The 25,748-nt window shown below is 38.7% G+C and overlaps 1 protein-coding gene across 4 annotated transcripts in view; it reads right to left on the bottom strand.

The window, feature by feature from the left end:
* Positions 1-25,748, bottom strand: part of KDM5B (lysine demethylase 5B) — an 89,470-nt gene that overhangs the window by 35,904 nt on the left and 27,818 nt on the right. For 3 of the 4 annotated variants that reach the window (XM_064273378.1, XM_064273380.1, XM_064273379.1), the window contains exons 2-10: positions 22,431-22,508; positions 20,095-20,217; positions 19,214-19,384; positions 14,421-14,555; positions 12,158-12,254; positions 10,836-10,945; positions 9,335-9,493; positions 2,315-2,434; positions 20-178 (exon numbers count right to left, since the gene is read on the bottom strand). In XM_064273378.1, coding sequence (XP_064129448.1) covers positions 20-178; positions 2,315-2,434; positions 9,335-9,493; positions 10,836-10,945; positions 12,158-12,254; positions 14,421-14,555; positions 19,214-19,384; positions 20,095-20,217; positions 22,431-22,508 — 1,152 coding nt within the window. Of the gene's footprint in view, positions 1-19; positions 179-2,314; positions 2,435-9,334; positions 9,494-10,835; positions 10,946-12,157; positions 12,255-14,420; positions 14,556-19,213; positions 19,385-20,094; positions 20,218-22,430; positions 22,509-25,748 lie in introns of those variants that run through there. The other variant, XM_064273381.1, reaches the window with a different exon arrangement.

Here is a 25,748-nt window from a genome sequence, read left to right as displayed (position 1 = left end):
TCTCACATCTTGAGCCTACCTCTTCCTCTGGTGAAAGTTTGAGTTTCCCATCTCGCACAGGAAAGCCACTGCCAAATTCCTTTGAGGCGATATCAGCTCCATATTCCACTGTGACATCCTCTTCAATAGTGCTTACCAGTCGCCAAAATTCTTTCTCAACCAACTCTGTGGGAACCATCTGGAAATAAAACAAGGGGGAAAAGGAATGAATTTTCTTGCAAACTCACTAACTGCCTGTGACCAATCTGACTAGATGAGCTATGTGACAGGAATCACAGGATGGATCCCAAACAAAAATTGTGTCCACTTAATGTTCTACCATTCATCATAGGCAATTTAGGCAACAACTCTATTTTCTAAAAGGAATTTTATAACTAAGAAGAGTTAAGCATTGATTAAGAATTCATGTTCCTCTATCATCAACTTGAACACTACTGCAAAAGGGAGCCAAAGAAATAAAAATCCTGATATTTAGAAACTGGAGAAGTTTTTGTGTTTTGGAAACATCCCCAGTTTCACTGTAGCCTCACTGACTATCATACAGTAATAACAGTTAGCTCTATTTGAACGACGCTTTATACTCTGAGATACTTTCAAACGTATTACTCAAGACCATCGTTTCATTCTTTCACTAGACCTGACTGACAGCCATGTAGGCAACTATGATGAAAATGATAGGGTGCAGAATATAAACAGTCATTACTTTGCAGCAGCATGCCCTAGTATGCCACCTGACCGACTGTCAAGGACCTGTTGTTAATTTGGGTCTAGGGGCAAGTAACATAAATGCCTATCCCTTAACGTCCTCACCTCCTAAGTAAGAAAAAATTCCACCAAAGAATAGATAAGCAATGTGAAGAAAGAAGTCATATGCTGGTGTCACCAGAAATGGTTAAAGCAAACAAATGGAGAAATATAATAATGCACAAGGGGGTCAAAAGAACTGAAAATTAAAATGAGAGTATACACTTAAGCCCATTAAATAAGTAAACATGCTAAAAAAAAAAAGTGAGGCTGGATAGAATAGGTTCACTCATACATTGCTGAGGTCTCATAAACTGTTAGGGTGGGAGAAGAATGGATAAATACTCTAATCTACCCTCAGTAGCCATCCCCCAAAAATAACCCAACTAAGAACAACAACATGCATAAAGTGACTGTTATGGCATTTTGTTAGCAGACAGAAAAAGCACAGCGTCGATCTCCAGAGGTATGGTAGGAAACCGTTTAATTTTGGTGTGCTCATCTGACAGAATACTAAATGCTGAATGAAAAAACATACTTATGCTTCTAAGTGAGTTAACAATGGACTCTATCCTCAAGTTTACAATACTAATTTACGCTTACGTAACAATATATGATAAATGTTATCCCAATGCATAGTACTATGCTTGGCACAAAGCAGGCATTCACTATTTTATCAAGTTTTTTTTTTTAATTAAATTTGTTGAGTTCAAAGGATTGCTAGTGATTTTTCTTTCTTGGTATTCCGCCACTGATGCTTATACTGCTTCTGCGGAGGAGCCTATCTTTAGAGAAATTCTCAGATGAAAACAGAGAATGCATTTTAAAGTACTGCTAACTCAAGAGACAGAAAGGGCCACATAAATCAGAGACTGTATCAGCCTGAGACCAGAAGAGAACTAGATGGTGCCCGGCTACAACCAATGACTGCCCTGACAGGGAACACAACAGAGAATCCCTGAGGGAGCAGCAGAGCAGTGGGATGCAGATCTCAAATTCTCATAAAAAGACCAGACTTACTGGTCTGACTGAGACTAGAAGGACCCCAGAGGTCATGGTCCCCAGACCGTCTGTTGGCCCAAGACTGGAACCATTCCCAAAGCCAACTCTTCAGACAGGGATTGGATTGGACTATAAGATAGAAAATGATACTGGTGAGGAGTGAGCTTCTTGGCTCAAGTACACACATGAGACTATGTGGGCAGCTCCTGTCTGGGAGGGGTAGATGAGAAGGCAGAGGGTGACAGAGGCTGGCTGAATGGACACGGGGAATACAGGGTGGAGAGAAGGAGTGTGCTGTCTCATGAGAGGGAGAGTAACTAGGAGTATGTAGCAAGGGATATATAAATTTTTATATGAGAGACTGACTTGATTTGTAAACTTTCATTTAAAGCACAATAAAAAAAATAATGAAGTACTGTTGAATTTTACTATCACTAAACAAATTAAAGTGTTCATTGTGCCTGACAATTACTGTCAAAGATAGATACCAACTCAAATTTGTCCTCAGCTACACCTCTCTCCCAAAAGTTATTAATGTCTTACATCAAAGCAGTACATATATACATACATGGACTGGCATGTTGAAATAATCAGATTTAAACGCATCTGCCATTTCCCCAAAAGTACGGAGGGTATAGTCTCTGGCTGCTTGTTCAAAGCCAAAAGCTTCTTGTGGTTTATTACACTCCTGTGAAAGAAAAAAAGGGGGATTTACTTTCACTCCGCTATTAGAAGCGATAGTTGAAAATGGCAAGCTTATCAGGTAAGTCACCAGGCTGGCAGACAAAAAACCAGGTTTTATGTTAGATCTATGTTAAGCCTACATTAGAAAAACTGACTTGCTTGGAGGACAGTGTCGTCCTAATAAGCAAATAAAAAATTACTGCAGTCTATTTCAACAACGGAGTTCCTGGCTGGCGCAAACAGGCACAAGACTACTAATCAAAAGGTCGGTGGTTTGAACCGACCCAGAGGCACCCTGAAGAAAAACCTGGCAATCTGCTTCCAGAAGGTCACAGCTATGAAAACCCTGTGGAGCACAGTTCTACACTGCAACACATAGAGTCGCTATGGGTCAGAATCTACTCCACAGCAAACGGTTTGGTTTTGGGTTTTAACAATCACAATTTGGAGTAATTTAAGTAATTTATAAAGAAGCAGCCTAAAACCAGGATCAAGTAATGTCTTCAATACTGGAAATGAGGGAAATAATGTCCTCCTAAGAGTTTTTTTAAGAGTTAAAACTATAAAGCCTACACATAATGGATCAGAACAAAAATAAATCATTTCATGGAAACAGAATGGCTCTCAGACAAACAATATTAGATTATGGCCAAATAATGACATGGAAAACAAAAAGTTGGAAACCCTGGTGGCATAGTGGTTAAGCGCTACAGCTGCTAACCAAAAGGTCGGCAGTTCAAATCCGCCAGGCGCTCCTTGGAAACTCTATGGGGCAGTTCTACTCTGTCCTATAGGGTTGCTATGAGTCAGAATCGACTCGACAGCACTGGGTTTGGTTTTTTGGGTATTGACAAAACCACGCCTATTACATGAGGTACTAAATGTTTAATTCAGCTAACAGTACCCACACCGCACCCAAGGACTAACAACCTCCTCTTGATAGGGACACCTTTTATGTTGCAACATGGTTATCTGAGGAAGCACTAAAAACCTTTATATCCAAGCTGTACTATAAACTTCTGTTTTATACACACACACACACGTTTATATATACAAACATACATACATCCCAAGCCTAACACAAAGGTAATACATCAACTGCCTGCTTAATAACACAAAATAATACCCATGGTGAATTATTTTCAGACTTTTATCTGTGATACCACGCACCATTAAAATTGTCAATAATCACTGTGCTACATAAAAGTATTATCTATAAAGGAAAAACAGATATTACTAAAATTACACATGTAGTTTAAATCCATTTGCATTTTAAAAATCTATATAAAAATACAAAAAAGTCTGAATGAACATACCCCAAAATAATAATACTGGTTGCTATTGTTTTTTTTGTTTTTTTATCGTTAGGTCCTAAGAATTTGTACCCTGTGTACAACCTGAGGAACCACTGTCCAAGCCTGAGCCATTTTCACAATCGTTGCTACGCTTGAGCCCACAGCCATTGTGTCAATCCATCTCCTTAAGAGTCTGTTTTTTTCACTGACCTTCCACCAAGCATGATGTCCTTCTCCAAAGAATGGTCCCTCCCGAGAACATGTACAAAGTACAGGAGACAAAGTCTCACCATCCTCACTTCTAAGGAGCATTCTGGCTGTATTTCTTTGAAGACAGGTTGGTTCATTTTTCTGGCAGTCCATGGTATATTATTCACCAACACCATAATTCAAACGCATCAATTCATCTCTGGTACTCCTTTTCCATCGTCCAGCTTTCGTGTGCATATAAGACAACTGCAAATACACGGTTTGGGTCAGGCACACCTTAGTCCTCAAAGTGACTACTTTGCTTTTTAAAACTTAAAAGAGATCTTTCACAGCAGATTTGCCCAATGCAGTATGTCATCTGATTTTCTGACTGCTGCTTCCATAGGCGTTGACTGTGGATCCAAGTAAGTGAAATCCTTGACAACTCCCATTTTTTCTTCATTTATCATGATGTTGCTTATTGATCCAGCTGTGAGGATTTTTGTTTTCTTTATGTTGAGGTGAAAACCATACTGAAGGCTGTAGTCTTTGATCTTCTTCAGTATGTGCTTCAAGTCCTCTTCACTTTCAGCAAGCAAGGCTGTGTAACCTGCATATCAAAGGTTGTTAATGAGCCTTCCTCCGATCCTGATATCTCATTCCTCTTCATATACTTCAGCTTCTTGGCTTGTGCTTAGCACAGAGATTAAATAATTATGGTGAAAGGATGCAACCCTGACACACACTTTTCCTGGTTTTAAGCCGTGCAGTATCCACTTGTTCTGTTCGAGTGACTCCCTCTTGGTCTATGTACAGGTTCCACATAAGCACAATTAAGTGTCCTGGGATTTCCGTTCTTTACAATGTTATCCACAACTTATGATCCACAGTCAAATGCCTCTGCATAGTCAGTAAAAAAAAAAAAAAAAAACAGATAAACTTCTTTCTGGTATTCTCTGCTTTCAGCCAGGGTCCACCTGATATCAGCAATGATGCCCCTTTGTCCCATATCCTCTTCTGGATCCAGCTTGAACTTCTGACAGTCCCCTATCCATGTACTACTGTAACAGTTCTTTGAATTATTTTCAGCAAAATTTTACTTGTGTGTGATATTAATGATATTTTTCAATAATTTCCGTATTCTGTTGGATCACCTTTCTTTGGAATGGGCATAAATACGGATCTCTTCCAGTTAGTTGGCCAGGCAGCTGTCTTCCAAATTTCTTGGCAGAGAGAAGTGAGCGTTTCCACTGTTGCACCCTTTGTTGAAACGTCTCAATTAGTATTCCATCAGTTCCTGGAGCCTTGTTTTTCAGTAATGCCTGTAGTGCAGCTTGGATTTCTTCCTTCAATATCAGTTCTTCTTGATCATATGCTACCTCCTGAAATGGCTGAACATTCATCAGTTCTTTTTGGTACATTGATGCTGTGTATTCCTCCTATCTTCTTTTGGTATTTCCTGCATCATTCAGTATTTTGCCCATGTTGTTTTTCTTGTTGTTAGGTGTCGTCAAGCTGGTTCCGACTCATAGAGACCCTATGCACAACAGAACGAAACACTGCCCGGTCCTGAGCCATCCTTACAATCATTATGCTTGAGCTCATTGTTACAGCCACTGTGTCAATCCACCTCGTTGAGGGTCGCTGACCCTGTACTCTGCCGAGCATGATGTCCTTCTCCAGGGACTGATCCCTCCTGACAACATGTCCAAAGTATGTAAGACGCAGTCTCACCATTTTTGCTTCTAAGGAGCATTCTGGTTGTACTTCTAAAACAGATTTGTTCGTTCTTTTGGCAGTCCATGGTATATTCAATATTCTTCACCAACACCACAATTCAAAGGCGTCAACTCTTCTTCGGTCTTCCTTATTCATTGTCCAGCTTTCACATGCATATGATGTGACTGAAAATACCATGGCCTGGGTCAGGTGCACCTTAGTCTTCAGGGTGACGTCTCTGCTCTTTAACACTTTAAAGAGGTCCTTTGCAGCAGATTTACCCAATGCGATGCGTCTTTTGATTGCTTGACTGCTGCTTCCGTGGCTGTTGATTGTGGATCCAAGTAAAATGAAATCCTTGACAACTTCAATCTTTTCTCCGTTTATCATGATGTTGCTCACTGGTCCAGTTGTGAGGGTTTTTGTTTTCTTTATGTTGAGGTGTAAGCCATACTGAAGGCTGTGGTCTTTGATCTTCATCAGTAAGCACTTCAAGTCCTCTTCATTTTCAGCAAGCAAGGTTGTGTCACCTGCATAACTCAGGTTGTTAATGAGTCTTTCTCCAATCCTCGTGCCTCGTTCTTCATATAGTCCAGCTTCTCGGATTGTTTGCTCAGCATACTGATTGAATAGGTATGGTCAAAGAATACAACCCTGATGCACACCTTTCCTGGCTTTAAACCAATCAGTATCCCCTTGTTCTGTCCGAACTACTGCCTCTTGATCTATGTAAAGGTTCCTCGAGTACAATTAAGTGTTCTGGAATTCCCATTCTTCGCAGTGTTATCCATAGTTTGTTATGATCCACACAGCAGAATGCCTTTGCATAGTCAATAAAACACAGGTAAACATCCCTCTGGTATTCTCTGCTTTCAGCCAGAGTCCATCTGACATCAGCAATGATATCCCTAGTTCCACGCCCTCTCCTGAAACCAGCCTGAATTTCTGGCAGTTCCCTGTCGATATACTGCTGCACCCATTTTTGAATGATCTTCAGCAAAATTTTGCTTGTGTGTGATATTATTCTGTAATTTCCACATTCGGTTGGATCACCTTTCTTGGGACTAGGCACAAATATGGATCTCTTCCAGTCAGTTGGCTAGGAAGCTGTCTTCCATATTTCTTGGCACAGATGAGTGAGCACCTCCAGCGCTGCATCTGTTTGTTGAAATATCTCAGTTGATACTCCATCAATCCCTGGAGCATCAAAAGAAGATGGAAGGAATACACAGAGTCATTATCCCAAAAAGAATTAGTCGATGTTCAACCATTTCAGGAGGTGTCATATGATCAGGAACCGATGGTACCAAAGAAAGAAGTCCAAGCTGCTCTGAAGGCATTGGCAAAAAACAAGGCTCCAGGAATTCTGCCCACAGAATCCTTCAAAATTTCAACTAGAGGCTTGAATTTTCTCTTCAGTTTTTTTTGGGCTTGAGAAATGCTGAGTGTCTTAGTTATCTAATGCTGCCTTAACAGAAATACCACAAGTGGATGGCTTTAACAAAGAAAAATTTGTTTCCTCACAGTAAAGTAAGCTAAAAGTCCTAATTCAAGGCGTCAGCTCCAAAGGAAGGCTTTCTGTCTCTGTCTGCTCTAGAAGGTCCTTGTCCTCAATCATCCCATGGTCAAGGAGCTTGTCAGATGCAGGGACCCCAGGTCCAAAGGACGTGCTCTGCTACTGGTGCTCCTTTCTTGGTGGTTATGAGGTTTTCAACTCTCTGCTTGCTTCCCTTTCCTTTTATCCCTTGAGAGATAAAAGGCGGTGCAGGCCACACCCCAGGGAAACTCCCTTTACCTTGCATCAGGGAAGCGACCTGAGTAAGGGTGGTGTTACAATCCCACCCTAATCCTCTCAACATAAAATTACAATCACAAAATGAAGGACAACCACACATGGCCTAAACAAGTTGGTACTTATTTTTGGGGGGACACAATTCAATCCACAACACTGAGCATGTTCTTCCCTTTTGGTTTTCTAACTCCTGGTCTTTGCACATTTCATTATAATACTTCATCTTGTCGAGCCACCCTTTGAAATCTTCTGTTTAGCTCTTTTACTTCATCCTTTCTTCCAGTTTCTTGAATGTAGAACTAGTTTCAAAGTCTCTTCTGACAACCATTTTCGTCTTTTCTTTCCTTCCTCTCTTTTTAATGACCTTTTGCTTTCTTCATATACGATGTTCCTGATGTCTTCCCACAACTCGTCTGGTCTTTGGTCATTAGTGTTCAATGCATCAAATCTATTCTTGAGACGGCCTGTAATTCAGGTCGGATATACTATATAGGTCATATTTTGGCTCCCGTGAACTTGTTCTAATCTTCAGCTTCAACTTGAACTTGCATATGAGCAACTGATGATCTGTTCTGCAGTCAGCCTCTGGCCTTGTTGTGACTGTACTGAGCTTCTCCATTATCTCTTTCCACAGAGGTAGTCATTTGATTGCTATGTATTCCGTCTGGTGAGGTACGCATGTACAGTCACCATTTACGCTGTTGAAAAACAGTTATTTCCAACGAAGAAGTTGTTGTTCTTTCAAAATTCTATCATGCGATCTCCAGTGTCATCTCTATCACCAAGGCCATATTTTCCAACTACAGATCCTTGTTCCCAACTTTCGCATTCCAATCACTAGTAATTATCAATGGATCTCGATTTCATGTTTGATCAATTTCAGACTGCAGAAGTTGGTAAAAATGTTCAATTTCTTCATCTTTGGTCTTAGTGGTTGGTGTGTAAATTTGAGTAATAGTCATATTAACTGGTCTTCCTCGAAGGCATATGGATATTATCCTATCTGTGACAGCACTGTACTTCAGGACAGATCTTGAAGTTCTTTTTGACGATGAATGTGATGCCACTCCTCTCCGATTTGTCATTCTCAGCACAGTAGGCGATATGATAGTCCAATTCGAAATTGCCAATACCAGTCCGTTTCAGCTCACTAATGCCCAGCATCTTGAGGTATTCCATTTCATTTCTGATGACTTCCAGTTTTCCCAGATTCATACTTCATACATTCCACATTCCAAATATTAATCAAAGTTTATAGGTGTTTCTTTTCATTTTGAGCCACGCCACGAAGGTCCTGAAAACGTTACTCCATCCACACCATTTAGGTCGACTCTACTTTGAGGAGGCAGCTCTGCCCCCGTCATATTTTAAGCGCCTCCCAAACTGAGGAGGTCATCTTCTGGCACCATATCAGACAATTTCCACTGGTATTCGTAAATTTTTCACTCGTCGATTTTTTTTTTTTTAGAAGTAGATAGCCAGGTCCTTCTTCCTGGTCTGTCTTAGTCTGGAAGCTCCCCTGAAACCTGTCCACCATGGGTGACCCTGCTGGTATTTGAAATACTAGTGGCATAGCTTCCAGCATCATAGCAACACACAAGCTCCAGAGTGGTAGTTATGCATTGTGAAATGATCTCTATTTTTTAAGTCATTCAGTGGTTTTTTAGATTTTCTGCAAAGAACACGTAATGCCTTTTACAATTAAAAAATGTAGGTATTACAGTTTTTTTTTTTTTTTTCTATTAGCTATCAGCATAGCTATGAAACTCACTTCGAAGATCTCCTTCTTATTTTGAACCGATAAAGTTTTTGTCATGGGTCTCATTATTATCCATTCCAAAGCTAAAACCAAAAGGCAAAGAACAAATGCTCCAAAAGAAATTTTCTAATCTATCTCTGCCGTTCTTACCTGAGCCAAACACTTAGGACACCTCCAGTCTCCCTTGGGAACATCATGGAGAGGCGGAATCAAGCAAAAGGTGTGGTAACTGTCATCACAGCCATCACACAAGAGAAGCCGATCCTCATCACTGCCGCTGCCGCAGAGAAGGCAGACATAAAGATCCACCTACGGTGACGAAAACAGGTACAGAACAAGGGGACATGAGTTACTGCTTGATTTTATGAAATTCTAAGAATGAAATGAATCTACAGTATCTCCACTATGATTTAAATGAAAATGCTTCACGTTCTCTAAGGGATATTTCACAATACTTCAAACATCCCCAATTTTAAAGTGTAGTCTCCTAGCTTTCTCAATTATGTATTTAGTTTGTTATTTACATATCTAGTTTTCAGTAGCTTAGAGAAAGATAGTCTGCAAGAAAAATACGTTAGGCAATAAATTACCAGCCTAACTAGAGAGTGAGTAGTAAGCTCTGCTCTCGGGTAGCAGATAACAGGTGCTGCCACTTCCCTGATTCGGATTTGGGCAGAGGCTGTTGTGGTCACAATGCAGTGTAGAGATCACTATACCAGCTGGTTGCACCAAAAACCTCAAATAAAATGATTCAGGAAAAAAAATTACCAGTCTAACCAAAAACAGAATTTATAGAGGAAAAATTCAATTTTGAAATGGTTAAAAGAAAAAGGGTTTTAATTAACCACATTAAAGTTTTAACTTTAACAAGTGGTAACTTAAAGTTTTAATTAAGGGTTCACGTTTCACAAGTTCCCCAAACAACCAGTAATAAAGCGTACATATCGCCTAATAATGCAAAGCTAAGAATTCAACTGAACAGGGATACTGACTTTTTCAGTCTATTATAGTAAATAAGAGGATGGGCTCTGCTGTTTTTTTATAGGATTTTTTTTGGTGGTGGTGGTGGGCAGGGGAGGTGATATGCATGGAGAGAACATTCAGTTCTTGACTACTAATTTCAAATTCCAAGAAGAAAAGCACTGTTGTCAGGCTACTCATTGGGCCTCAGAAGGGGACAGGGAAGAAAGGCATCCTGATCCTCTGTATTGCTCTCAAGCTTTACTTTTAAGATTCTAATAGTAAACAGCTCCTTAGTCTCTATCTCCAACATGTCCTTCCCTACTCCAACCTACTCCACTCCTCCGTCTGCAAAGCTGAAAGCACCAATAAATCTCATCCTTGATTTCTGATCTAGCTTTCAGTTCACTGAGATGTGCGCTAGTGATTTATCCGCAGTTCTATGCCCCAGTCCAGCTCATCATTCTTCAGTGTGAAACTAAACACAGTCCAGAGAGATGGCTGTCAACCCCTCGCATACCTCATCACCACCCCCGTCACGCGTGCACTTCCTCATTGATACAGTGATCCTAATAAGGTGACTTGTCTCCATCTTGTCAGTTACTAAGTTAGCTAATCATCCTAAGTAACTTAGGGATAACGGAGGGAAGGGAAGGAAAAGAAGAGAAAAGGGAAAAGGGTGTCAACTCACAGCACTGGTGGTTTTTTTAGATCGACTCTTGGGCTTTTCCTTCTCACTTTCTACAAAATACTCTTTCTTCTCAACAGGTTCTTGCTTGACGTTGCTCTTCATTTCCCTCTCTGTAGGACGCAATCCAAACTTAGCTCTTTCTGCTTCTTCCCTCACTTCACAAACCCCCTCTGCCCCCACCAAAGCACACACTGAACACAAATAGAATTTCATGTTTCTTTTCATTTTAGCAGCAACAGCAGCCGGTGTTAGTATTTTCAAGGGCTCAGTGTTGATTACTTAATGATAAAAGACAAACTTTCACACCATTTAAATTTCAAGATGTGGAAGAGAAATGCGTGTCAGATGGGTACTTCTGGAGATCGTGCTCAGGCTTCTTTGCTTTCGAAATAAGAGCTGAAGATATAGTCTTCTTAAGAGCCAAGACACAGAATATATTAATGAAAGCAAGTTCCTCTTGATCAGGACTGTTGAAGACTGACAACTCATCAACTGCCCCTCCCTCCCTCCACATTACATGCTAATCCCCCCATTACCTAAGATTATTTACCTCCCCACCTTCCAGGCTCAAAACAGAGAAATTTTGGCTAAAACAGTACCTAAGACCTAATGTATATATTAACCCATAAAAGAATATTATAGCTGGCTATCAATTATTGGAAGGCACTGTGCTAAATGTTTTACGTGAATTATTTAATCCTTCACAACAAAACCATTTCAAAAGTTAATTTTAAAAAAATGACATTAAAAGAAGTCAAAGAAACATGTCTACGGTCATACAGCAAGTCAGTGGCTGAGGCAAGATTCAGATTCAGGTCTGTATCTTTAATCATCTACTGTCCACTACATTGTGCTACCTTTCTACCAATCCACTAATCCCTAAGAAGAGTCAATTCTAATAACTTCTTGATTTTTATGTGCCTGCTGATACAGGATTTCTCTTAAGAGTCCCAAGACTACCTGTCAGTGACTTAAATCAAGAGACAGCCAGGCAAGCAACTATTACTAAAATTCAAATTTGGAAAGTATGCCTGCCTGCGTTGCCTTTTCGCAAATCACTTCTTTTCAATGAATGCTATTGAACCAAATTTCATAGCTGTAACTAGCTGCAGCTGAGAAACTCAACCACCTTCCTGGTATGCATATAATTCATCTATCTTCCCCACTGGTTAGTTAATAACGAGGACAGGGATGTTGATATATTAACACCTTATCTCTCAAAACCCAACCCAGTGTTTTGTATGTAATTGTTGCTCTAATGTTTACTAATGAACAATTGATTGATTTTTACTTCTTTCCTATCCATGGATAAATTATCTTACCATTTTCACATTTTGAAGTTGGACAACCCATTCGACGTCTCAGATTATGAGTTCTGGCTTCTGGTGTCTCTTCTGGTTCAATTTTAATATTCATGGCCTAAAAGTTATTTTATATACATTAATATTTCCTTTCAAAAGAAAGAAATCACCTTAAAAATTCAACTGGAATCTCGAGGTAACTAATTGTAATCTTACAAGTTTTATCTATTAATAACCCATCACCCATTGCCACTGAGTGGACTCCGACCCATAGCAACCCTGCAGGACAGAGTAGAGCTGCCCCACAGAGCTTCCATGGCTAAAGTGTTACAGAAGCAGACTGCCACACCCTCCTCTGTGGAAGAGCTGGTGGGTCTAAAGTGCCGACCTTTCAGTTAGCACCCGAGCACTTTAACCACCACACCTACCAGGGTTCCTTATCTATCAATAGGGCATTCATGCTCTTAAAATGACTATATTTAAGGAATGGATGAGGATCTTAGAAGTTACAAGAATATTCCCTACTTAAACAGATCAAAAAATAACAGGAAAAAAAGAACTGAAAGAAATTAATAAGGAAAAGCCAAAGGATCAGGAAAAAATTACGAGAAGTATTAGTACCAAAATTGGGAACAACTCTTATTTTCCTCCTAGAAGCTTCCCAGTTCTCATCTACTCTTCTTATGCTTTATTCAATCATCATTAAACCAGATTCTAAAATATCATAATTTCATTAGCCTACAGGAGTTTGATGCCCTCCTCCAAGGTCTGCCAATATCTATGGAAAATTCTACATCCACAATAATTTTCTATTAATCCTTTTTGTAAACTGTTACTGTAGACTACTTTTCTAACATTGCTAAACTAACTGTAACTAGGACTTGCTCACTTTGTTTCTTGAAATGCTGATACTTATTGGTAAAACAAATAAACACTGAAGTGTTTGTGGAGCTATTATTACTTTTGCCCGTGTTCATTCATACGTACTGAGGCTGTCCACTGCTGAAAGAATTACTTCCACAGGTATCATTACTATTACAGTCATCAAAACAAAAACAAAACCACTGAAGTCAAGTCGATTTCGACGCACAACAGCCTTATAAGACAGAGTAGAACTGCTCCACAGGACTTCCAAGGAGTGGCTGGTGAATTCGAACTGCTGACCTTTTGGTTAGCCGCCTGACCTCTTAACCACCGGGCCACCAGGCAGACAATAATCCAGGCATCCACGGCATCACGGCATGTTTTATACATACATTTAAAGATCAACAATATGCTGAAACTAGAACTGATTCTTTGATTAACGAACTTTAAGCAGGCAAATGGGCTTCAAAATAACTTTATTTTCCTATTCTAGGGTAGCCTCCTTCATGCAAAAAAAATGGAGTCACTAAACTTTTTCTTATCTTCAGCTTACCTAAGTGAAAAACAATTCCCTTATCTATCCATTTCCTCAGAAAACAAAATGTCTGATATTTTTCATCCTTACTAATAATTGTCAAACAGCCAGAGATTGATTAAAAAGCCCAATTAATGCCATATAAGATTTTCAAGCTCTAAATTGTTCCCAATGTTAGCCCTGGGCCCTAAAACACAGGTGCCCTTCAGGCTAGGCAGGAATCCAAAATCTTAACAGCTCTGTATGGGAAATAAGGTAACTGGGGAAATACTCTTCTCCCTTTCCCAGGAGAAACCTCTCAGAGCAGAAAAATCTTAAAGCAAACTTCCTTTTCAGCCTTTCACCCCCTCCTGAATTTTCCCTCATGTTTCCTTTTCATCTTATTCATCCAATGTCCCCCTGCTGCCCAATTCCTCTCTGTCTCAGCATAAATATTTGCCACTCATTCCATACTCCTTTTCAAGAAGTCTGAGAAAGATAACCTCCGCTGTCTTCTAACCTCTGTTAAAAGATTGTTCTTTCAGCAAAAATCTCTGGTCTGTCATATCTCCCAGTCTTTGTCTCCAATAAACACGGCCTAACTTTGGGAGGATTAATTGGGTGACCCAAACACCATCACAAAGAATTCCACCTCTTCCTAAGGCTCTGATCATTAACTGTCAAGCAGCTGTCTGCCCACGCAACATAAACGTAGGAGCTCTTCAATTCTGTACCCCTTTGAAGGTACAATTCTCTCAAGTGCAAAAGCTAAAATGCATACAGCGTTCCTTTGTAAGGTTAACAAGGCTCAAAACTATGAACAGCATACACATGACTGAAATCTGGTGTCAGAGATATCAGTCCTAGGGCCCGAGACTTCTGTCTGGTAACTTCATGAGCTCTCACCTCTGCTCGCATGCGTTTTGCTCTTCGGGCTGGGGGGCATGTTTCCAAGGGCTGCACAGACTGCCTCTGGGGAATATCATGGGGTTTGTACTCCTTGTCCTTTGTGTCTGCGGTCAGGTTTGGCTTCTGCAGACACTAGAAATAGAACAGAATTGTACCGATGAATTTCTCTCCCTTTTGTAATCTTACCAGAATTTCATATTTTTACAAGGTACATTTTACAATTATTTACATACAAAACACAGTAGCTCCGCAATCTTTAAAATCTAAATAAACTCAAAAACAAGCATTTTACACACACACACACACACACACACACACTTTTATATAAGTAAAATGTTGTTTTTGTTGTTAGGTGCTGGTTGATTCTGACTCATAGCAGCCCCAGGTGACAGAGGAGAACTGCCCCCATAGTGTTTTCTACACTTTGTAATTTTTATGGGAGCAGATTGCCAGGTCTTTCTCCCATGGAGCTGTCAACACAATGGGTGAATTGTGTTGCTTCATCAGCAATTCATTTAATTGTTGAGATCACCAGGTTACAACAGGCCATAGCAGGCTCAGGGGACTCCCAATGAGCCAGTTGCAATTATCTGTACTTGGAATAATCAATTAACTGAAGGCCCAAATTGCTAGAAAGGTCCTCTAAAGTCCCCATATTAGGAGTATTTTTCATTGGGGGGGGGGGGAAGCATTTGAAGTGATAAAATAGGGAATCCAATATAGGTTTTTTAGGTTTTATGATTCTGTAGTTTTAGACATATACTTAGCATGTTCTGTCCACTAAAGGTATCTTCTTAACTGAGCAAAAAGGTCATTTGACGGAAGTATTCTCCTTTACTATGGCTTCCACTTACTTTAGCATACTCTTACAAAGTCTAACTCACAATGCAAAGATTAATAGGGAGCCCACAGCAATTTAACTTTTGGTTCTGATCAGGAAGCTGTCTCTTCCCGCCTTTTTTTTTTAGTTTGTTTCTAAACTGACTGAAAGAGGGTACTTAACGCCAATACAATGACATCAAAGTAGCACCACTGAACCCAGTGTTAATTTCAAATACGTACTGCTCTCTCATAAGGGGAAACAGACATCACAAGAAGCATTTTTAAAAGCAAGTCTCAAATGTAACCATTTGGGGTGTTTGATCGTCTATACTTAGAACGAGATACACTGAGATAGGAGCCCTGGTGGCACAGTGGTTAAGAGCTCCGCTGCTAACCAAAAGGCTGGCAGTTCAAATCCACCAGCTACTCTTTGGAAACCCTATGGGGCAGTTCTACTTTGTCCTATAGGGTTGCTATGAGTCGGATTCAATTTGATGGCAATGAGTACAGGTGACGTGAGAATCTTCCAGAACTACTAGCACTATTATCATCATTACTATCATGCTGCTCACCAACAAGATTGGCCTTTCCCTATAAAATCTGCAGAAAGAAACCAGGGAATAGGGGGAAGGACAAAATACAGAGTAGAGCAACCAACTGACAAAATCTATTCCTAACGTTTAAAGAACATAATATGCTATAAAAAATTCTTTACTGATACAGATTACTTGATACTCTAAGCAAGTAATGAACCTACCACTGGTCCCACAATCTACAAATATTAAATATTCTGTTCATTCTAATTAAACCTATATATTGATTTGATCTGGAAAAGGTTTAACTATCATAATCCCTAATTCTGTGGGCAGAATGGGTCCTTTTAGACTGACGAAAATTTTACTTAACCCGAAAAAAGGTGACCACACACTACACTCGGCCCATGTAAGTAATAGGTCTTATGTGAGTCAACTCAAATAACAATTTTAAGTAAAATACAGGTAGGACATAGATATATGATAAAAAATACAGCAGGTGAGAAATCCTAAATGTTACTGATTCTAGGAAGCCTGGGAAAAGCTATGAGATAGAATAAACACCAATAAAAAGTGAGCAAAACTGAAACGCATTTATTAGTATGGGACACTACCCTCAATTCTGTAACTAGTCTTCTTCAACTAACCGTACATCTGAATGTAGAGTTTGTTTCCAAAATGACAGGAACAGAGTACTTAATGCCAATAGTATTTTCTATTGGAGACCAAAAAGTACGTGAGACTAAATACTACTTGAATTGAATGATCAATTTTATTACGTTGGCAGTCAGAAATTCAGATACCATCCACAGGTCTCCACCTCCCGTCGGTCTTAACAGTTCCATAATCTATGGTCTGCTTAGTTCTACAAGGTTTTTGGAAACCTGAAGTAAAAAACTCAGTTTTTTAAGAATAATATGAAGAGCTCTGTTACTTTGTTTCAAACTACAATTTAAAAAACACACCTGATGTGTATGTTTTACATCTAATGATATCACATGCAGACTCCGTTTTAACCTTGACTTGAGAAACTGGAATTTGGAGGTGATTAATATCATCAAGTATCATCCTACAGAGACAGAGCAATCCCTTAAGACATTTAGAAAAGATGGTGATGCAAGACTAAGGCCATATTCCATTTTACTAGGACATCACCACTCAAGTTCCTTATTTTGTAATAATTTCTTCACTATGCACCATTTTTTTTAAAACTATGTGCTCCCCAATTCTCCTTTTCCCCAAGTATTATTTTCAAAAAATCAAAAATAGGCACAAAGATTTCTAGACTGAGAATGCCCAGAGTATAATAATAAAAAATTGGAGCTGATCTAAATGCCCAGCAACAGGGAAAATCAAGTCAAGGTCTGGCCATAAAAATGAAATGCCAGTCATTAAAAACCATGTCTTCAAAAATATTCAGTGACATGGCAAATGCTTATGATATGCAAAGTAGGAAAAAAAGCAGGATACCACACTGTACATGAAGAACACACTTGCAATTTTGTAAGAAATATATTTGTGTGTGTGTATATGTATATTAATTTCAAATAAGTACTACTCTTTCATAAGGGGACACACAGACATCACAAGAAGCATTTTTAAAGGCAGACACACAAATATGTTTCTTACAAAATACACACACACACACACACACACATATAGCCTTGAAAGAAATAACAGGTGGTAGGATTAGGAGTGACTTTACTTTTCTCATACTTTCCTGTGTTTTTAATCTTTATACAGTGAATACACGCATCAGTGCCTAGAACACACTAGGCACAGAGAAGGCATCTCAATAAATGTTTATCTGTGTTGTAGACGTAATGTTCATAAAAGGGTATCTTTAAATATTTGTTCCTTTCAGATTGCTTTAACTGTATAAATGCTTAAAAGCTTTTAAACTACGAAACTACGCTGCCTCTAAGTATGTACGCCAAATGCTTCTAAAATGTCACAACCCATAAAGCAGGTAGACTCACTCTCTCCTAGTATTCGTTGTAACTTTTGCACTGAGATAGAAAGAGTTTGAGAAGAAAGCCTTAATTTGTTGTGGGTAACTGTATCTAGATCTGACTATAAAACAGAGACATAAAGGTTTCACAAGCAAGGGTCTAAGTAATTTCATCCATGTGCCCAGCCATACTAAATAGTGATACAACGTTCATATTAAAACAACAACAACTTTCTGGTTATCAGATTGGCCATCTTTATGCAGGCTAAAAGAATGCTCACCTGGAATAAAGAAGAAAAACACAATGCTATGAAAATCTACGGGATTTAAGCATTACAGATGGTATAATATTGTTGCTGGGTGCCAGCGAGTTGACTTCAATTCATAGTGACCCCATGTGAGAGAGGAGAACTGCTCCATAGGATCTTCTAGGCTGTAATCTTTAGGGAAGGAGACTGCCAGGTCTTTCTCCAGTGGAGCCGCTGGGTGGATTCAAACCACCAACCTTTCGGTTGACAGCCACATGCTACCAGGGCTCCTTATCTATAATATCAAGACAGGGTTTTCCTTAGTGGCTTACCCTTTGAAACTATATTATTATCTTCCTACCTCTCTACAGCACAGTAACAATTTTTCAAATTATAGAGATCACTGCTCCAGTCTTAGAATAACTCAAAGGGTATACGTAGATTCCTCTTTCTACTAGGGCCCTGAAATAAGTGGGAAATCTTTATAATTTTATTTTAATTAGAACAAGTTTTTATCCAAATAATTTGACATACAGACACCATTTTTGTAACGAAACAAAAATGGTTCAACAGAAACTTCTGGAAGAGGGTCCCGTCAACTACATAGAATTATTAAATTGCCGATCCTTTACCAATATCAACATTCTATCTGAAAATCTCCTTGGAGATCTCAGCTGACAGAAGAGAACAGGCATGCAAGTTATTTCACAGGTTGTACCCTCACGTGAAAGGAGCCCTGGTGGCACCGTGGTTAAAAGCTCGGCTACTAACCAAAAAAGTCAGCGACTTAAACCCACCAGCTGCTCTATGGGAGAAAAATGTAGAAATCTCCTTCTGTAAAGATTACAGTCTTGGAAACCCTATAGGGTAGTTCTACTCTGTCTTATAGAACACTGAGTTGGAATCAACTTGACAGCACCCAAAGATACAACCTTCATGCAATAACCAGGAATACAGTTTAAATAGGGGCTGTATGTAAAAATATAAGACCTAACAAGTAGATAGTAGTTAACGGCAGAAGAGTATTTCCTCTACAATTTTATTCACTTCAAAAACAAACTTTTAAAGATGGCTGCTCTCAAAACAGGAAAAAACACTGGAGGAAGAATCCAGAAAACCAGTTCTTCTAAACAATGTCTTACAAACGTAATAAAGGACTTTTCATTCCTCTCTAAAAGACCATGTACCGACATGAGCAGTGAAATGAAACAGGTTAAGGCTAGCCCCAATACTCACCCTCAAACTGTCTCCGGACAGGAATAAGTTGTAGGGATTGAGTATTCGCTCATAATGCCCTCTGATGTGTGAGCCCACAGCTTTGCCAGGAGCAAACCCCATCTTGGTGGCAATTTTGGTCCATTTCCTATCCTTGCAAACCACTGCAAATCCACCTTCTTCTGCAACTAACTGTTAAATAAAATAGCAAGAGAGATTAGAAACACCTCACGCCTAGGTATGACTCCAAGAACAAGTGTTCTTGGCCATGGCTATTCAAGGTTGAAAATCTTTTCAAAATACACTTCCCAGCTCAGAAGAATAAAAAGTATTATGTATGCGCTACTAATTTTAAGCTAGAAAATTAAAACATCTCTTTTTACAACACAGTTCTAAAACACTTTGTCCCCAAAAGAGCTACTTCTCACTTCCCAAATCAGTCAAGATTTTCAAGGAGGAAGAAATAAGTGAACGATTCAATTTCTAATAAAGAACGTGTACTTAGTCATACTCTGTGACCCTTAAAACCTCTGTAAAACTAAGGAGCAGGAAGCATGGCAGCAATGCTTTGATGGAAAGAACATAGGCTTTAGAGTTCAATGAACGTGATATTCAATTGTGACTCAGCCTTTTTAGCTTGCCCAGGTTTCTTAATCTCTCCGGGCCTCGGTTTCCTTATCTGTAATAAAATGGAAGGGGATAACTTCAGCAAGGTTAGTGAAGTTTAAAAATGATAAAAAGCAGGTGGCAGCAAGATAGGGCTTCCAACTCCTGACAAGCAGATCCTGATCTTCATCATTTGTTGAGTGGAGAATCTCACATACTAAGTTCTTTGAAGACAGAGAAGATCAAATTAGCTTTGTCAGGACAATTATTAAATGAGATGATCATTAGCGCTTTACCTTATTAAGCTGAAACAAGTCTAAGATCTTCCTCTCCACGTGTGGGATTTTCAGAGTACTTCCCTGTAACTCCCAATACTTAGCAATCTGGTCCAAGAAATTCAATTTTACACGAGTTTGAGCCTAAATGACAAAGAATTAAATTTTAACCTCACTTAGCTTATTTTAGGAAACCCTGGTGGCATAGTGGTTAAGTGCTACAGATGCTAACCAAAGGGTCGGCAGTTTGAATCTGCCAGGAGCTCCTTGGAAACTCTATGGGGCAGTTCTACTCTATCCTATAGGGTCGCTATGAGTCGGAACCAACTTGACAGCACTGGGTTTGGTTTGGTTTTGGGTAGCTTATTTTAAGGAGCCCTGGTGGCACAGTGGTTAAAGCACTCAGCTGCCAACCAAAAGGTTGGCAGTTTGAACCCAGCAGCTGCTGTGCAAGAAAAAGATGTGGAAGTCTGCTTCGGTGAAGATTACAGCCTTAGAAACCCTATGGGACAGTTCTACTCTGTCCTATAGCGTCGCTGAGTCAGAACTGACTTGACAGCTGTGGGTTTGGGTTTAGCGTATTTTAAAGCTCCTACCACCTGTCCGGGAAACCCTGGTGACGTAGTGGTTAAGTGCTACGGCTGCGAACCAAAAAGGCTAGCAGTTCAAATCCACCAGGCGCTCCTTGGAAACTACGGGGTGTTCTACTCTGACCTATAGGGTTGCTATGAGTCGGAATCAACTCAATAGCAACAGGTTTGTTTTTTGGTTTATTACCTGTCCATGCAGTATTTTCATTTTCAGAATATTTAAGTGTAATACTACTTATGAATTCAACAGAGAATGACTATTTGTAATGTTATACATATATGTAAATTATATTTATATACTTATGATACATATTTATATATTAACAAAAACTTAATTCTACCTCATCATATGCCATTCAGTAAACCATCCTATGACGTAAGCTGGCATTCCGAAAGCCATTTTACTCAAAAAGAAGCACAATTTCAGGTTATTGGTTAAAATTACGTAAGAAAGCTTCTATATGCCTAGTTTGATCTTTCAGTATTAAGTGTTTTAAAGGTCTGTTCTCTGCAAACACAAACCTAAAAACAAATTTACAAAAATGATTTTATTATCAATTTTAATAATAAACCCTGAGAGTTTAAAGACAACAGAAAACCAAGGTCATTTTATAACAAGTCATTAAAAAAAAAACTGTCCTTTCTTTACCTTCCTTACAAAATACGTCAGTCAATGTTCAGGTATTCCCAAACACATCCTGAGCCTCAAGTCAGCACCTACCTCCTCCTATCCTTGGAACTTAACTATCAACAAAAAATTCTCCCTTTTTAACCTGCTTAAAGCTTCCATTAGATGCTACCATCAAAGTCCACAGAATTCCACTGAACACATGTTCCATGTAAGTGAAGAATATTTGATTCAGTATTTAAAAAAAAAAAAAAAAGGTTCAATACCAAAACCAGATCTGTAAACCATTGGTGTAAATGGCCCACTTCTGTCAAATATTAATTATCAATATTACAAGCCTTATCCACCCCACACACTTCAGACTTTCAGTAGTTTAGGGACTGGCTTTAAAATTTACGTATGTAAAAATTTCGGAAGACGGAACCTATGTAAGGCGGAAACCTGTCAGAGAAGGAAAACTCTGAATTATTTTCCACTAAACCCTGCTGGCAGAAAGGTTGTTAGTTCGAATCCACCAGGCACTCCTTGGAAACTCTATGGGGCAGTTCTACGCTGTCCTATAGGACTGCTATGAGTCGGAGTCAACTCAATGGCAACCAGTTTTTGTTGTTTTTTTTTTTTAATAGAGATAAAAAATGTGGTAAGACTGCACCCTGTCAAAGGTGGAAAACTTGCAATACCCAGAAAAACAAAGCAGTCCTACAGAGTTCTGGCTCTCATAGGTTTTCTCACATTTGTTCTCTAGAGAATCCCCTGTATTTGCCATCCCTCCACGGGAAACTAAAACGTATTACGAAATCTAAGTGAAATTATGTATTTGGAATGAAATTAGCTGAAGAACTATTCTCCAGTAGGTGGTTTTCAAGGTAGATCCTTACAAAACCTAAATCCCAGTGGTTGTCACCTAAAACTAAAGGGATTTAAATACACTAATTACTAAACCAAAATGCAATTAATAGACAAAAATCAATTAAAACTGCTAAAAGGCCTTACTGCCATTTGTTTTACTATGAGTATCAATTATTGGCAATATTTTTACATAAATCAGCTTCTCTAAAATCACCAGACTGGTATCAAAGCCTCTTCAGAGACAGCCTATCCGGAACACAGACGACCAGAACAGCAGGTGAGGACATTACCTCCAATTCATTCAGCCTCTGGATACGTGGGGTGAAATGAAGCTTATCAACATCGCATGCAAATGGTGGCTGCCAATCCTAGGGGAGAAGCAAAGGCTTTATTATTAGGCTTTACTGGTGTTTTAAATATTGTCTTAGAATTAAAACCCAGGTTAAGTAAAACACGTTATCTCTAACCAGCTAAACAAAATAAAACAGGGTAGTAGTTTCTCAACTCTCCCACCTGAACAGCACAGTACGTATGAACACTCTTCCTCAAATGAATGATACATTCCACTCACACAGACCCCTCCTGGACCCTGCCCAGTGAACCATGTCACTTAGCTTCAACCAGTGCTGAAAAAAAAACTACTCACTTAGAGACTTTGACTTCCTTATTCCCATAGAAGTATCCCTTTTTACAAAACAGCTAAATTCATGTCAAATTGTCTGTAGAACATATTTTTATGTATTTAGCCTTCTAGACATTAATTTTTATTATAAAATAGAGGATAAGTTCTACTACTGGGATATGGGAAAAAAACTGATGTCCAAAACAAGTGTTCAAAATTCTCCTTAATATATCCATTAATAAACCAAAAAAAAAGAAAAACCAAACCCGTTGTTGTCAAGTTGATTCCAACTCAAAACAACTCTATTGGACAGAGAAGAACTGCCCCATAGAGTTTCCAAGAAGCGCCTGGTGAATTTGAACTGCTGATCTTTAGGTTAGCAGCTGTAGCACTTAACCACTACACCACCAGGGTTTCCATATCCACTGACAGACTCCTTAATACGTCCACTGATAGAGGCTCTTTGAAGAACTGCCATCACGAGGAAATCATGAGAAAGTATGAAAATATGTATGAACTGTTATCTATAAATAGAGGAAACTAGAACAATATAAATGTCCACAAAAAGAGGAATAAAAGTATAAAAATTATGCTGTGTTACAGATCTCTACTTATTGACACAAAGAATTTCTCTTATATATATGTATTAAGGAGAAAAAAAAAGCAGGCTGCAAAATGGAAAAATAAAACATTAGAAAGGTATACAGCAAAAAGTTTAACAGTAGTTGTCTTTGGTGGCAGGATTACAAGTCATTTTCTTTTGCTTCCTTACCCATTTTAAGTACGATCTGAAATACATTAAGTAGCATTTATTAAACAATATATTACTTCAGATTGTCAAAATACAATCTGAAGTAATATATTGTTTAATAAATGCATATATTGTTTAATAAATACAAGAAAGTTGAGAACCTTTTACCCAATTTCATACTCAGAAACAATTGTTGGTACATCTACAAATAATGACAAAATTTTACGCAGCAATAATAAAGAAAAATGATCTAGATGTTCTAAATATGAAAAAATATTTAAAATGCACTGAGTAAAAAACTAATGAAAATACGTAGAATCACATTTATAGTATTTTATATATGCAAATTTTAAAGACAATTATAAAACCAGTTGCCACAGACTCGACCCCATGTGTGTCAGAGCAGAGCTGTGCTCCACAGGGTTTTCAATGGCTGGTCTTTCAGAAGCAGATCGCCAGGTCTTTCTTCCAAAGCATTTCTGGGTGGACGTGAACCTCCAACCTTTCTACTGGCAGCTGATCACGTTAGCCACTCTATGCCAGGTCAAAAAAAAGTAAAGCCAACAGCCAGACTTATTTTTGATTCAGTAACTAAAGATAAAGAAAGTATTGTGCTTAATTGTACAGAATACCATGTAGTAAGGAGAAATCACACTGCTTCTTAATATTCTATGGAAGGCTAACAAGAGGCATTTATATTGCTCAAAGCTTTCTCTCTAATACTTTATAAAAGCTGTTAGCTTTCTGAAATAGGCTGATGTGGGTTGAACATAAAAGACCAAAAACCTACCAAAGATAATGTGTCAGAATATACAAGAAGATGCACAAATATTTCGTCTTCACATACCGCTCAAATGGTCTGAAAATGTTACAGACCAAGACGTAAGGGTGATATAAGTATAACGTTATTCCCTGATAATAAACTTTTCAATCCTAAAACTGAAAGATATTGAAATTAATTTCATAATCTCAAGCCTATATATTAAAAGTTTTATAAAATGAAGTTCACTTTTATGTATGTATTATACATGTCTACACAAACCTACTTTGTTTATTTTAGCCTGAAGCTTTTTCAAATAAAATGAATCCTAAAAATAAAATATCAAAAGAAAATCAGTACACATCTATCACTAAGGAAGTTGGTACTGTGGGTATAATAGGTTTAAAACTAATGGAATCGTTTCAGAGCATCATTCTTTCATTAAGAGCTTATTCATGTGAGCGCTGTCTCCTTCTGGCTATAATAAAGAATGAAAGGAAAATGTCATTCAGTTTTGAGATCTTCGTTGTCACCTGCAAAGCTCCACTCCAATAAAAGAAGTACATATTATTCAGAATACTCATTGTCATATTTGGAGCCCTGATGGAGCAATGGTTTATTTTTTGAAATTGTCATATTAAAATTAAGATACTTTTATTGGAGCCCTGGTGGTGCAGTGATTAAGAGCTCAGGCTGCTAACCAAAAGGTCAGTAGTTCGAATCCACCAGTCACTCCTTGGAAACCCTGTGGGTTCTACTCTATCCTATAGGGTTGCTATGAGTTGGAATCCACTCAACAGTAACAGGTTTGGTTTGGGGGTTTTAGTAAAGTCTGGCCTCACTTTAGATGGGGGGAAAAGCCATTAAAAGCAGTGAAGAGGCCGTAATAAATCCTTTAAGAGGTAAAAAATTTTGAGATGAGAATATAATACTTAAGGAGCCAAACAAACAACCAAAATCCACACTTAGAAACATTATGATAATTTTTGATTTGACAGTTAAGTATCTCAAGGGCCTGTGGGGCCTTAGTAGCTGTCGTGTAAATCAATCCAAAAGTAAAATGTTTAGCCCTTACCAGTAAAATAGATCATAAATACATTTTTTCTATCACAAAAACTGTCAACATTTCCATACCAAATGGGTGTTTAAAAGTTTCTAAACTATAAGCAAAAAAAAATCTGTTGCTGCCCAGTCAATTCTGACTCATGGCGACCCTACAGGACAGAGAAGAACCGCCCCATATGGTTTCCAAGGAGCCCCTGGTGGATTCAAACTACCAACCTTTTGGTTAGTAGCCATAGCTCTTAGCCAGTATGCCATCAGTTTCCAAACTATAGTTGGTCCCACACAACTCCCTGCTAAGTTTTACTTTCTCTATTTTTAAAACCACAAAACGGTTTGATTTTAACCCCTTCAAAGCAAAAGTTCAATAACTGTATTATTTAAAAGATCAATTATTTTTCTTAGCTCTAAAA

Source organism: Loxodonta africana, chromosome 20 (genome assembly GCF_030014295.1).
Source record: "Loxodonta africana isolate mLoxAfr1 chromosome 20, mLoxAfr1.hap2, whole genome shotgun sequence".
Taxonomy (NCBI): domain Eukaryota; kingdom Metazoa; phylum Chordata; class Mammalia; order Proboscidea; family Elephantidae; genus Loxodonta; species Loxodonta africana.
Note: the sequence above shows the minus strand (reverse complement) of the source record. Positions and strands in the feature narration are given on the sequence as shown.